General features: G+C 35.2%; 2 protein-coding genes across 2 annotated transcripts; both read left to right on the forward strand.

Moving 5' to 3' along the window:
• Positions 1–836: 836 nt before the first annotated feature.
• On the forward strand, positions 837–2,505 carry LOC101250468 (UDP-glycosyltransferase 91A1). Its single transcript, XM_004250112.5, has one exon. It carries the CDS (start codon positions 1,011–1,013, stop codon positions 2,421–2,423), a length of 1,413 nt encoding a protein of 470 aa, XP_004250160.1. The 5' UTR covers positions 837–1,010; the 3' UTR covers positions 2,424–2,505.
• A 795-nt stretch (positions 2,506–3,300) lies between these two features.
• On the forward strand, positions 3,301–5,241 carry LOC138339643 (UDP-glycosyltransferase 91A1-like). Its single transcript, XM_069291510.1, has one exon. It carries the CDS (start codon positions 3,757–3,759, stop codon positions 5,167–5,169), a length of 1,413 nt encoding a protein of 470 aa, XP_069147611.1. The 5' UTR covers positions 3,301–3,756; the 3' UTR covers positions 5,170–5,241.
• The last annotated feature ends 10,833 nt before the right edge of the window (positions 5,242–16,074 follow it).

Consider the following 16,074-nt stretch of genomic DNA (forward strand, 5'->3'; position numbering starts at 1 on the left):
ATTGTGAATTGTCACTGTCATCAAGAGCGGAGCTAAGTAGGGTTCACATGAACTCAATAGTTTCTCTGTAGATTCTATATTTGTCTGGCAAATTTTATATATTTAGTGACAAGGAAGGGGCTGTGAAAATATTGTCCACACTAGAGTTGTGGGTTTAATTTGAACGCCACCTTCCTAATCTTGGCTCCGCATTGGTCCCTCGGGTAAAACTTATTCACCCAAGGTGTTTACACCAATCCAATACATGCATGTCATGTATTTAAATTTATAGTTCATTTTACTTAACTTTAATTAATTAACATGTGTTTTACTTCACTAAATCACATAATAATGAAAATTAAATTAGTTTGGTGTAAACACCCGATGCAAGTAAATTTTTCCCCCTCCACCACCATTTTCTTTTTCTCTCTCGCCCCCCACCCCCACCCCCACCCCATCGTACCTCATCACCATTGAAAAGGAACATGTGAAACAGCTTGAATATGGGACACAAAAATACTATTTTAACCCTTTGCCTTTCCTAACACCTTGTTTGGACAGTTGTTTCCTATCGTATTATATTGTTAGTTTAAATATATTTTTTCATCATAACTTAAATTCTGCTGTATCTATCTTTTAAATTCATTATTTGTTAACGATAAAAAGTTTTATTTTGTGATAGTATCGTTATCTTAATATATTTTTATTATTTACATAATAATCTTATTTTATTTGTTATCCTACTTTTTTACCATAGCTCTATCAGTATCATTTACATTTTTCTAAACTTATTAATGTACGATATTATATAATAATAAAATATTTTACAATACAATATAAACATTATAAAATAATACGTAACAACCGTTGAAATATAACCCAAAAAGGACATTCAAAGCCAAAAAAAAAGGACACTCATAATGCAAGCAAATAGATAGGGTTTTAATAGCATTTTAAAGGTGGCAAAAAATCAGCCAACCATCAATATAAGAGTAGCTCTACATAACCAAAGCTCTACAAAACACATAAAAATGGCAGAAAACAGCAAAAAATTGCATATTGCAGTATTTCCATGGCTAGCTTTTGGCCATATGATTCCGTATTTGGAGCTATCAAAGCTCATAGCTCAAAAGGGTCATAAAATTTCATTTATTTCTACTCCAAGAAACATTGATCGTCTCCCAAAACTTCCGCCAAGTCTCGCCCCTTTTTTAAATTTCGTCAAAATCCCCCTTCCCTACGTCGAAAAATTACCAAAAAATGCAGAAGCCACTACTGATTTACCTTATGAGCAAGTCAAGTATCTCAAACTTGCTCATGATGCACTCAAAGAACCCATGGCTAAGTTTCTCGAAGATTCAGCTCCTGATTTCATACTCTTTGATTTTACCTCTTATTGGCTTCCTTCAATTGCTTCAAAATTCAACATTCCGACGGGTTATTTCAGCATATTCGTCGCTGCATATCTAGGTTTCACTGGACCTGTACCGGGATTGAACAACAATTATGAAAATCGGATGACGTTGGAGGAATTGACAGTTTCCCCGAAATGGGTTCCGTTTGAAACTGCCGTTGCTTTCAAGGAGTTTGAACTTTTGAGGATCTACGAAGGTTGCAAAGAAGGCGAGGAAGAGAACTTTTATGATATTTCTCGTATGTATAAGACTTTTGAAAATTGTGATTTTTTACTTGTGAGGAGTTGTTTAGAATTTGAACCGGAATGGCTGAAAGTAGTAGAGGATATTCACCCAAAACCGGTGATCCCGGTGGGCCAACTTCCGACGACATCATATGAAGATGACAACACAGATATTGACGCGTGGAGAGAAATAAAATTATGGCTTGATAAGCAAGAAAAAGGGAAAGTAATCTATGTGGCATTTGGGAGCGAGGCAAAACTGAGTCAAAATGAACTCACTGAGTTATCACTAGGATTAGAGCTTTCTGGATTACCTTTTTTTTGGGTTTTAAGAACTAAAAGAGGAGAATCTGATAATGAATTGATTCAAGTACCAGAAGGTTTCGAAGAACGAACGAAGGAAAGAGGAATAGTGTACACGAGTTGGGTGCCACAACTTAAAATACTGAGTCATGATTCGGTGGGTGGTTTTTTGACTCATGCCGGATGGAGTTCAATAGTTGAAGCAATACAATTCGAGAAACCATTGCTTCTGTTGACATTTTTGGCTGATCAAGGAATAAATGCTAGGCTCTTGGAGGAAAAGAAGGTAGCATATCTGATACCGAGAAATGATTGGGACGGATCATTCACTCATAAAGCGGTGGTTGAGTCACTATATTTGGTACTCCTTGAAAAAGAGGGTGAAATTTATCAAAAAAAGATCAAAGAGGTTAAGAATCTTTGCTGTGACAAGAAAAGACAAGATGATTATGTGGAAAATTTGATAAGGTTTCTTCAAAATTATAAAAAGATAAAAGTATAAAATAGGAAGTAACATTTACATTTGCATGCACTTTTTGGAGAATTGTGATTTCATGAATAAAGATGTTTTATTTTTCTTTTTATGTACTATAACAAAATGTATTGTAAAGGCGTAAAAATTGCTTTGATTTTTATTTCACTACATCAAAAATAATTATTAGTGACAATAAAATTAAATAAATCGAGCACCATTTTAAGAAAACTCATTCACTATCTCTATCACTAATCACCCTTTCTTCGTTGTCTCTCTCTCTATATAACCATGGTTAGTTGTTAGTTGTCTCTCTCTATAACCATGGTTAGTTGTTAGTTGTCGCCATCACCTCCCCCACCATCTTGTCTTTCCTATTCTCTTTCTCTGCCCCTACCAAGCAACACAAAATACTATTTTAACCCTTGGTCTTCCCAGCATCTTGTTTGGATGATTGTTATTCATTCTATCGTTGATTTAAATATCATATTCTCTTTATTTTGAAAATAATGATTTGATGCGAAATTAAGAAAATAAAGAAGATTTTAAATCTTGTGGTCTCAAATTAAAGTTACGTCAAATGTATCAAAATACTCTTTGATTTCGTTGTCTTAAACATGTCAGGTAGAAACTTGAATTACATATTGCCAAAAAAGAGTCATTCTTTTTTTAAACGAACGGAATATTTTTTTTATTGTTACTTAAACTTTATTGTATAGTATTATTTGAATAAGTCATTTAATAACGATGAAGAGTTTCATTTTACCAAGACTCAGTGGATGGATTTTGACTCATTCGGAATGTAGTTCAATAGTTGAAGCAATACAATTTGAGAACCCATTGGTTTTGTTGATATTTTTGGCTGATCAAGCGATAAATGGTTGGTTCTCGGAGGAGAATAAGATATATTCAATACCAAGAAATTAAATGATTGGGACGGATCGTTCATTCTTAATGCGGTGATCGAGTCACTAAGTTTGGTACTCGTTGAAAAAAAGGGTGAAATTTACCGAGAAGAGATTACAGAGGTGAAAGATCTTTTTGTAACAAGAAAAAACAAGATAATCATGGGGAGAATTTGTTAAGTTTTCTTCAAAATTTATAAGATGATTAAAGCATGAAATGGGAAGAAAAACTAGGGGTTTTGCATTTACATTTCCTTAATTTTAATTTCAGATCAATTTATATACACCTTGATTATTTTATCGGATATCCACTACAAAGGTCACTCATTATGCAAGTGGATTGACAAACATGTGAAAATATCTTCTTTATGAAAAATCAATCAGCCAACCATCAAGATAAAAATACAGTACACGAAAATAATAACAAATACTAATAAACCTCGACAAATCGCACAAAAATGGCGAAAAATAGCAAAATGTTGCATATTGGAGTATTTCCATGGTTAGCTTTTGGTCATATGATTCCGTATTTAGAGCTTTCGAAGCTAATTGCTCAAAAGGGTCATAAAATTTCTTTTATTTCGACTCCCAGAAACATAGATCGTCTCCCAAAACTTTCCCCAAATCTTACCCCGTTTTTAAATTTTGTCAAACTTCCAATGCCTTATGTGGAAAATTTGCCGGAAAATGCAGAAGCCACTACCGATGTAACTTATGAGCAAGTCAAATACCTCAAACTTGCTCAAGATGGACTCGAAGAATCCATGGCTAAGTTTCTCGAAGATTCAGATCTTGATTTTATACTATTCGATTTTACTTCTTACTGGGTTCCTTCAATTGCTTCAAAATTCAACATTCGGTCAGGTCATTTCAGCATATACATCGCTGCGTTTCTGGGTTTCACCGGACCTGTACCGGGATTAAACAATGATTATGAAATTCGTACAACGCCGGAGGAATATACCGTTCCCCCAAAATGGGTTCCGTTTGAAACTACAGTTGCTTTCAAGCTTTTCGAAGTCTTGAGAATCTTCGAAGCTACCATGAAGGGAGAGGAAGAGAACATTGCTGATATTACTCGTTACTATAAATCAGTTGAAAATTGTGATTTTTTGTTTGTGAGGAGCTGTTCGGAATTAGAACCAGAATGGTTGAAAGTTCTCGGAGATATTCACCGGAAACCGGTTTTGCCGGTGGGTCAACTTCCGACAACACCGTACGAAGATGACAGCACGAAGATCGATGCGTGGATAGAGATAAAACTATGGCTTGATAAGCGAGAAAAGGGGAAAGTGATTTATGTTGCATTTGGTAGTGAGGCAAAATCGAGTCAAAATGAGCTCATTGAGTTATCACTTGGATTAGAGCTTTCTGGGTTATCATTTCTCTGGGTTTTAAGAACTAAAAGAGGAGAATCGGATGATGAGTTGGTTCAATTACCAGAAGGATTCGAAGATCGAATGAAGGGAAGAGGAATAGTGTGCACGAGTTGGGCACCACAACTCAAGATATTGAGTCATGACTCAGTTGGTGGATTTTTGACACATTCAGGATGGAGTTCAGTAGTCGAGGCAATACAATATGAGAAGCCATTAGTTCTCTTAACATTCTCTGCTGATCAAGGGATAAATGCTAGGCTCTTGGAGGAGAAAAAGATAGCGTATTCAATACCAAGAGATGATTGTGACGGGTCATTCACTCGTGACTCAGTAGCTAAGTCACTAAATTTGGTACTCATTGAAAAAGAGGGTGAAATTTATCGAGAAAAAGTTAAACAGATGAAAAGTTTTTTTTGTGACAAAGAAAGACAAGATAATTATGTGGATAATTTATTGTGTTATCTTCAAAATTATAAGAAGACTATTCCATAAGAAGCGCAAAAAAAACTTGGTTTTGCTTTATTATTTGAATAATAATAATAATAATGGTTAATTTGTCCTCAATTATTTTATTGAGTTTTAATTATTTTTTTGAATATATAGGAAAATAATTGTCTAAACTATTTATAGTCTTTATTGAGTTGATATCATTGTATTTAAAAGGCTTAAGTCATATGTAGCCATTTAAAGTTGTCCGCATATTTCACTTGAATACCTTATCTTATGTTTGTTTCAATTAAACACCTTTATAAGCAAAAAAAAAAAAAACCTATTGAATATTTTTTTACCATCATCCACTTGCGATGACATGGCTTAATGCTAATCAGAAAAAGGCACGTGGCCTTGGATCCATAATAACAATTAAAAAAATACATTAAAAATAAAATGAAATAAAATTTTGTTTTCATCCCCTAAAAAGAATTGGAAATACCTTTCTCTCCAATTTCTTCTTTGCCAAAGACCCAGGCACCCACCCATCCCGACGTTCATCGTTTTTTAATTTTTTGTTTGCTAGTACACACAGTCGCTTTCGACTGAAACCATCCATTCTCCAATAATTATTTTCACATTGATTCCCACACAAACTTTGCCTCCTCTCCTTTAACGATTTCAAAGAAAATAATATTTTATATTTATATTAGTCTTGTCGGAAAAAATAGAGTTTCATCAGAATTGTTCTTGACGCAATTTAATTTTTATTTTTGATGAAATTCTCTTCTATAACTCAAATTAAAATCTTTATCAGGTAAATTCTTTTGATTTTTGTGTTTTGACTAATTATTACAAATGAATTGATGTTTTTGTTGGGTTTTAGCAAGTGTGAATGGAAAAAAAAAAGAGAGAATATCAAAAGTGAGGGAACTACTTTGGAGGGAAAATGAAAAGTCACTTGCAAAGTGCAAATGAAAAGTCATTTCTTTGGATTTGGATTTTGATTTGACAAATGATGTGATTGATTGATAAATTTTTTGGACAAAATTTATTTAATCAATTTTTGTTAAATCAAATAAATCCTGTTAATATTATCTCTTATAAATTTGCGGGTAATAGTAACATTCCGAAAAGTCGTTACTTTTCCGAAAAGTAGTTATTTTCCTAACAGACACAATTTTTCAAAAAAAGTTGTTATTTTTTCCAAAAGACACAACTTTCTGGATAAAATGGGTCTGAACAGATTTCACTGAACAGACATGTTCCTTGCTGAAAATGGCTATAAAAGGAAGTCAATTTTTGTTTTTTTAATCACTGAAAATTTTCTTTCTCTGCATTTATTTTTTCTCTCAAAATAAAATCAAAGTGTCGATCGACTGAGTCTGTGTGACTTGTTGTTGTTCTTCATTTCGTTGAAGTTAAAGAAGTTTGAGGTACCGCTATTTCTTTAACAGATTTAATCCGTTTTATCTTGGGAGAAATTAATCCATAACCTTGGGTACAGTGAGGGGATTAAATTTCTTAAGGACACACAGTAGTTTCTGTGGACTCGGATTATTTCTTGTATTTTAAATTTTTTCTGCTTCATCTTATTTCTGTTTCTGTTCATTAACTTCATAAATACAAGTTATTGTAAGAATAACAGTTTTTGCGTTGAAAAAGCAGCTATGACTATATCGATGATGGCGGCATGATACTAGAAAGAAAGAAAGAATGAAGAATTAGGCGGGAAAGAGGTATGTCAAGGGATGGTGGCAAAGGAATTTGTCTAATGAAAATATTGGATTGAGTAGGGAAGCCAAATTGGGAAAGATGATGCCAGGGATTTTTCAATTTCTCTTTTATATGTTTAAGTTATACATTTCTGTTAAAAAAATTCAATTTTTTCTAATGTTGACATCTCCTTTTTGATTGGTCTGCTAAAATAAATTTCTGGCTTCACGCACTTTCTTAGACCTGAATACTCTCATGATGTAATGTCACCGAAAAGTATTTAATAGGTATATGTTTTGAACAGTAAAAGTGTTTAATAGGTATAATGTTTAATTAAGGTGTCTAAACGAATTATACGATCAACTTTAAGGTTTTGCGGATGACTTAAGCCCATTTAAAACTATATATAATCTATTGACTATTCACATTACATATATAGTATATCGCCAAGACTTTATATGACGGAATCAATATTTTTGACAAAGAAAAGTCTTAACTTACATATGCATTTTTTTTTTCTTTTAGGGAGGGTTTAATCTCGTTTAATATTTTCCTATACAAATTTAAATTTAATGAAATTTTAACAGTAATATCAAACTCCATGTCACAATTTATTTTTTTATTATTAAAACAAACAATTCAAACCCCCAAATTGTGTATTTCTGTCATTTTCTTTTATGAATTATAACAAAGAAAATATATTGTAAAAGTGCAAAGGCTGCTTTTACGGATTTTTTATGTGATGCATAATAGTATGATATAGTAATACTTTCCTCCTCTTAAAATGAGTATTATTTTGGTTTTTTTCATTTGCACACTAGGAAAAAAATAATAAACATAAGGAATTATTTATCACGTTTTCATATTTACTTTTTTTAAAATTAGAATTAAGCATTATCAAAAAGTAGTTCATTAATAATAAATATATAGTTAGAAATAATATTAATCATTGTCTTAAATTTTTATAGCGATAATTATTTTGAGATAATTCTTTTTTCTTTCTAAAACAACGCTCAATTTCAATCAGATAAAGTAATAAATATAATATAAGAATTTTGATGTCAAAGCTCTTAACTTTTCATACATAAACTCTGGCTAACTTTAGGGAATATCGAGATGTAAGGGTCGCTCAATTGGTTAATAAAGTAGTTTGTACGCCGAACAATAATTGTGGTAAACTAATTAGGGTTTTTGAGTTTGAATTCATCTGAGTATAAAGTCGTATTTGTTAAAGAGTATTTTAACTCTTAGAACTTCTAATGTGAATTCAATTTTTTCATGAATCTTTAAAGAGAAAATTATATGAAATAACAAACAACTAATTCAAATTACATCACTATAAGAAAAATGTGAATTATATGGATATTTTTCTGAGAATTAATACAAAAATTTGCAGAAAATAAATTTTCTGCGAATTTTCATACTTATCCCCAGAAAGATCCCTATGTAATTCACGGTGTTTTTGTAGTGTAATAACAGATAGTATTAAATAAATAGTATTAAATAATATTAGTATTTTACTGTGTACTAATCCTAGTCCTATTAGGATTAGTACTCCTTAATCCTAGTCCTATTTGGATTAGTACTCCTTCCTATATCTCCTATATATATCTCCCATATATTCCCTTATTAGGTTAATACTTCAATACAATCAATACTCCTTCATGGTATCAAGAGCCAGAAAACCTAGATCTTCTTTTCTCTAGGTTTTTTTTCTCTCTCTTTAGGGCACCGATCGTTCCCTCTCTTCTCTTGGGCGGCGGCAGCCATGACAACCGAGGTGGATCCTCTCGATTCACTTCCTTCTGGCGTTAAACTCCTTCTCAGGCATCTTCATGCCCTGATTCCCGAAAAATTATCATACATAAATTACCCTACATGGAAAATCACCATTCTTACAGCCCTTGAGGCCAATTACCTTCTCAAATACGTCGATGGAAGCACAGAACCGTCGCCGGTAGTCATCACCGCGGCGGACAAATCAGAAAAAACCAATCCGGCCCATGCCGCCTGGAAAGCCGTGGATGGCCAGATCCGATCATGTTTGATTGCGGTCATCTCTCCCACGGTTCAGAAACACGTCCGATCCTACACAACTGCTTCAGCCCTGTGGACGGCCCTCGCAACACGCTATGCATAAATTTTTCACTCTCATATTTTTCAATTGCGTGATCGTCTCCACACAATTACCAAAGGCACGAAAACTATGGCGGAGTATTAAGACGAGGTCTCCGCCATCATCACAGCCCTCGACACCGTGAACGAAATCATTCCCGAAAAAGATCTCGTCATGTGCATCGTTCGGGGGCTCCCATCAGCTTACTCCTCCATTAAACAGGCGGTTCGCATCAGTCCAACGCCCGTTGACCTGTCTACTCTCTCCTCGTGGCTAAAAAGTGAAGAAATCAACGTGGATCTGGAGATCAAACTTCTTCTCCGAGAAGCCGCTGTTATGGAGTCGGCCACCGCCCTCACCGCAAGCCAGAACTATCGCGGGGGCGTGGTGGCGGCCGGCAGGGGAGCCGCGGCGGCTACGGCAGAAACAGCGGAGGCTGCGGGTGCGGCGGTCGGCAGGGCAGTCGTCCGCCGTACGACGGTCAGCAGCCTGGAAGCAACAACAGCCTGCATTCCTTCGGCAGCGGCAGGCAGTCATCTTCCAGCGGCGGGCAGGGCACTTACGAGCGGGATCGTCCAACTTGTCAAATCTGTCAGAAAATAGGACACACCGCTGTTCGTTGCAGGTTTCGGTATGAGGAGAGCCGAAATAGTGATAACCGTGCCAATTATGCATCTCAAGCCGGCTCTTCCTCTGAATGGCTATTGGATATTGGGGCCAACATGTACGTTACTTATGATCTATCCAAGTTTAACGCTCCAAATCCATATCATGGCTCCAATGGTATTACTGTTGGCAACGGTGAGTCCCTTAATATTTCTCACACTGGCACGGGTACCATTAAAACCCCCACCGCTATCTTTCACCTAGGTAATCTTACCCACGTCCCTTCTATTAAAACCAATCTCCTTTTAGTTCACCAATTCACAAAAGACAATAATTGCTCACTCTTGTTCACCTCTAATGATTTTCAAATCCTAGACAATACTACCAAGAGGGTGATTTTTCAGGGCCCATGTGAGCATGGTCTGTACTTTCTTCCTGTCACAAGTTCGTCTGCCCACCCAGTTTCAGAAAGCGTTCCTGTGGATCCGATGGCTCTTTCGGCTGATGGCCACAGTCTGTTGTGGCACAGTCGTCTGGGTCACCCGTCTACTCAAATAATAAATTCTTTAGTGTCTCAATTAGGTTTTTCTTCCATTCATGTAAACAATTGTGACTCCTGTTCAATTGCTAAATCTCATAAATTACCTTTTACTTTATCTGAGAAGCGTACAACTGCACCTTTTCAACTTATTCATTCTGACCTATAGGGTCCTACTGCTGTTCCTTCATTTGCTGATTTTCGCTATTATATTTGTTTTGTGGATGATTTTACAAAATACACTTGGTTGTACCCACTAAAACACAAATCACAGGCATACACCACCTTTGTCACTTTTGAAAAAATGGTCAAAACACAATTCAATTCTCATGTTAAACTTTTTCGAAGTGACAATGGAAAGGAATATGTCAATAACATCTTTGGCCAGTTTCTGCAATCCCTGGGAATTATACATCAAACCTCCTGTCCATACACTCCCGAACAGAATGGGGTGGCTGAGCGTAAGCATCGCCATCTCATTGAAACGGTGGTTACTCTTCTACATCAATCTCATCTCCCTGTGTCCTTTTGGGTAGAAGCTCTAGCCACCGCAAACTACCTCATTAACAGAATGCCCAGCCACACTCTCTCCAACAAATCACCCTATCAAATCCTTTACCAAGAACTTCCCAATTATACCAACCTCCGCGTCTTTGGGTGTCTTGCCTATCCTTGACTACGCCCTCATATTACTCACAAATTACAACCCCGATCTCGTCCTTGTATTTTTTTGGGCTATCATCCTACCTCCAAGGGTTATCGCTGTCTTGACCCACAAACTCATAAAGTCTATATATCTCGCCATGTCAAATTTGTCGAAAATGAGTTTCCCTACGAGTCTATTTCCTCCTCCATAAATACATCATTCATTGGCGTCCTTCCCCTTTTTTCAACATACTCACAGGGTCCCTCACCACCTTCCCCCACACCTCCACCCACTACCCAACCACCCTCATCACCCCTTCGACCGTCACCCACAATACACCCGCAACCACCACCCACACTCACAACCAACCCAAACCACCCCATACCCACAACATCTCCAGCCCGATCCATTTTGGGTCCTTCCCGGCCAACCCCGAATCACCACCGCCCGTGCCACCCCCCAATACTCATCCCATGTTAACCCGTGGCAAAGTCAGTATCTTTAAACCCAAACCTTTCAGGCTACCATACTACCAAATACACCCCTTCCCGATAGTGAACCAACAACGTACTCTGTTGCCTCAAAAAATGCTTATTGGCGTCATGCTATGGATGACGAGTTTAAGGCTTTGACTAATCAGAAAACTTGGGTTCTTGTACCTAAGCCCCATGGGCGGCACCCAGTGGGCTGTAAATGGGTGTACAAAATTAAACACAATGCAGATGGGAGTATTTCCAGGTACAAGGCTCGTTTGGTTGCTAAAGGCTACAATCAGGAGTATGGGCTTGATTACTCCGAGACATTCAGTCCTGTTATTCGGCAGGAAACCATTCGCCTGGTACTGTCACTCGCCATGTGCAACAATTGGCTCATCAATTAGTTGGATGTTTCCAATACTTTTCTTCATGGCATGCTTGATGAAACTATCTACATGACGCAACCACCGGGCTATGTTGATCCCCGCTTCCCTCAACATGTTTGCAAACTCCAGAAGTCTCTGTATGGGATCAAGCAAGCCCCCCGTGCTTGGTACACACGTCTGAAAACGTTCCTCCAGGGACTCGACTTCACGTGTTGCGTATACGACACGAGTCTGTTTACTCGACATTCAGCACACGGTACAGTCATTCTTCTTGTCTATGTAGATGATATCATTATTACAGGCTCTACTGCAGCTCTCATTCAGGATGTCACTCGAGCTATGCATACTACCTTCAAAATGAAGGACCTTGGCCCATTACATTATTTTCTGGGAATGGAGGTCTCTCGGACAGGCAGCGGCTTGTTTCTTCATCAGTCAAAATATGCTCGAGATCTGTTGCAGAAAGCTGGACTGGAAAAATGCACCAGTCAACCAACACCGATGGCAGTCTCTTCGTCTACCAATGGAGTCGACACCCCCTTTGTCGATATCACCCACTTCCGCAGCCTCATTGGGGCTCTACAGTATCTGGCCATTACCCGTCCTGACATCCAGTTTGCTGTCAACTGAGTTGCTCAGCGCATGCATCAACCAAGTGAACATGATTACCATTATCTAAAATGCATTCTCAGGTACATTTTTGGAACTCTTGGTCGTGGTTTACTCATTCGACCCGGGGACTTGGAGCTTTGGGGTTTCTCAGATTCAGATTGGGCGGATGATAAAAATGACAGAAAATCTACATCGGGGTTTCTCGTTTTTTTGGGCCGAACCTGATCTCCTGGTGTACAAAAAAACAACCCAAGGTCTCTCGGTCCTCGACTGAAGCTGAATACCGCGCCCTTGCTCTTCTTGCTGCTGAGACCATGTGGGTCACATATATTCTTCGCGAACTCCGCGCCACTCACATTGTTCCTGCTCTCTATTGTGACAACAAATCAACCATCTGTGTGGCCAAGAATTCTGTCCTACACACGAATGAAGCATGTTTATACCGATTGTCTCTTTGTTCGCGATGAAGTTCAGGCCGGCACCATAACTGTGCAGTATGTACCCACTGAAGAACAACCGGCTGATATTCTCACCGAGCCTCTCCCGAGACGACAGCACGATTACCTCAGTTCCAAGCTTCCGTTCGCTTCCGCTCAGCTCATCTTGAGGGGGGATAATAACAGATAGTATTAAATAAATAGTATTAAATAATATTAGTATTTTACTGTGTATTAATCCTAGTCCTATTAGGATTAGTACTCCTTAATCCTAGTCCTATTAGGATTAGTACTCCTTCCTATATCTCCTATATATATCTCCCATGTATTCCCTTATTAGGTTAATACTTCAATACAATCAATACTCCTTCATAGTGAATGTTATGGCCATAGTTTGTTTTATTTGTAATTCACAGCAAACATCCTATTTTATTTTTTTTGTCATCTAGTTCGGTATACAATTAGCCATTTTCGGTATACAATCACTCATTCAATATACAGATGTATTAAATGTGTTTGTGTTTGTATAAAGCGAGAGAAAAATGTATATACAAATACATATATTTTCGTTCTATACACTTATAATTATACAAATACAGATCTTATTATACAAATTACAATATATAAATAAATTTATATAAAACTAAACAATTTGTTTAAAATTAGATGTATCTAGCAAATCATACAAATCAGAAACTCCATAGCAAACATAAAATTTGTTATGAAGCGTAATTGTACAAACTATGGGACCCTCTGGTTACGGTATAACTTGTCTCTTATACATGTATAAAACAATGTATTAAGTTATACAATATTTGGTAGAAATTTTTGTTTAGGTAGAAATCAACATAACTTATACATACCAACATAACTTATGAGAAAATCTATGTATAAAGTTATGCAGAGTAGAAAGTGGAATAAGTTATGTGGATATTAGTCATACATGTTTTAAAGTGATAAATTACATATTTACCCTATTAATTTATTTTATTGTTTTTAATTGGAAACTTTATTTATTTCCTATGTATAAGTTTGTTGTTCTGTTTCTTTTTTATATTTAGACCATTTTTATTTCTTTTCATTTTTTTAATTGGAAATTTTACTGTGTCCTATTAACGTGTGTTGTTTTTATTTCTTATTATATATAGATTATTTACATTTCTTTTTATATACTTACCGTTTTGATTGATTTATGCAAATATAAATATTTTTTTAATATTAGAAATTGATTATATATCTTTTAACAGTACATCTGCTAATCAAATATTAGCATTATATATTATTCAATATATTTCACATTTTATTAGTATGTATTATTATTTTTTAAATAATAAATATTAATAATCTACAACAAATTTAATATTCAATACTTAATAATTCATGTATTGTAATCTTTAAACTCTGCATAACTAAACCCTGCATAGCTAATACTTGCATAACTCTAACCAGTAATCAAACAATCCCTATAGGTATAACATACAAATATGATTTTTTTTTTATGTTTGCTATATGTGAAAGTTGATCTTCTTTGTATTGACCTTTTATTTGGCTGATATCCAGATAGTTGTTTCACTACAACAAAAATGACCATTAGCGACATTTAATTCTTAATTGCCGCTAAATATGTATTTTTAGCGGCAATTGTCACTCTTTGTATATGTCCCTAAAGTCTTTAGCGATATTGATTCTAATGACACTTCAATAATACCGGTAAAGAATTTAAAACTCTTTATTAGTGTTAATATTTAATCCACTAAAAATTATTTTTGTTATATTGTTTTGGACTCTTATGGTCCGGCTCATTGTTAAAATGGACGGGCAAATTCATGTTAAACACTTTTTTTTTTATTTTTTTAATCATTTGTATCAATTTGATTGTTTTTTTTTATTTGAGATTGAGTTTAGAAAGTAAATAATTCTTTTGAAGTCTTTATTCATAAGTAAAAGATATGTAAAACATATTAAAATATATGTTATTCAACAACTGATTTAAACGATATAATAAATAAAATTTAATTTAAAATTGAATCAAACATGACATTTCAAACTAATAACACAATAGAATCATAGACAAAATCAAGATTTAGGATTTATTGATTTGGAATTTTAGTTTTTAAAAGTTATCGAGTTCTAGATTATTAATTTAGACATACCGCAATCAAAACTAGTTGATCAGTCAAGCACTCTATCAATGAGATAAGCTTTGGGATCTAAATCCAAAAACTATCAAACTAAAAGTTAACTTCTTTATATATATTTATTTTTTTCTATTATGAATTTATTTATTTATGTTTAATCCTCCAAACCCCTTTCCCTTTGTGTGCTTGATACTTTGATTTGCTAGCTAAGCATTAGATTCTCAAATTTCCCCTCTTTTTGTTATTGTGTTGTTTAGATAAAGTAAACTTCTAAAATTTGATTTTTAATTTTATATGAGAAAATGGGGTCCTTAAATACTTTCTCTAAAAGGTTATATAGGCTTTTAATTAATATATGTACACTATTTTTTCCTTGTTATTAAAAAATGTCTATAGGCCTCAACCATGAAGCAAATAAGGCATGTATCCACCCAAAAAAAGTGTTAAAAGGGAATCTTCTATCTAACCAAACAATTAGAAGCCTAATGCCTTGTTTGGATATACACATTTTGACACAATGGAAAGTGAAGGAAAAGATAGTAATAAAGAGGCCAAACCTTTTTTTAGGGCAACTTTCACATGTAATAAACAAAAAAAATTATATTTGTATGCTATAGCAAAATTTACATAATTGCGCTCCATAGCAAACATATAACTGTATAATTCGCTATGCATATACAATCGTATGATTTGCTGGCCTATTTCGCTGCAATTGTATAATTCGCTTGCCTATTTCACTGCAATTGTATAATTCGCTGGCCTATTTCGCTGCAATATGGGTATAAAATTTGCTTTGCATACAATTGAATCGAAGTACAACGTTTGTATGTTGTATAATTATAAGTGTATAGGAAGAAGATATATGTTTTTCTCTCGCTTTATACAAAAACAGAAACACATTCATACAATTTTGTTGTATAAAGCGAGAGAAAATTGTATTTCACTGCAATTGTATAGTTCGCTGGCCTTTTTCGCTGCACTATTTGTACAAAAAAATTTACATTTGTATACAATTGAATCGAAGTAAAATATTTGTAAATTGTATAATTAAGTGTATAACACAAAGATATATGTTTTTGCACGTGTATATACAATTTTCTCTCGCTTTATACCTAACAGAAACACAATTTATACACTTTTGTTATATAAAGCGAGAGAGGCAAGCAGAGGGAGAGTGGCGAGCGAGAATGGGAGAGTGTCGAGCGAGAATTTTGGGAGAGAGGCGACTGACAAACTTTGGCAAACGTTTGCTATGGGGCACATTAAATCAAATAGTAGTTACTCCATTTATTTTAGG

Source organism: Solanum lycopersicum, chromosome 11 (assembly GCF_036512215.1).
Source record: "Solanum lycopersicum chromosome 11, SLM_r2.1".
Taxonomy (NCBI): domain Eukaryota; kingdom Viridiplantae; phylum Streptophyta; class Magnoliopsida; order Solanales; family Solanaceae; genus Solanum; species Solanum lycopersicum.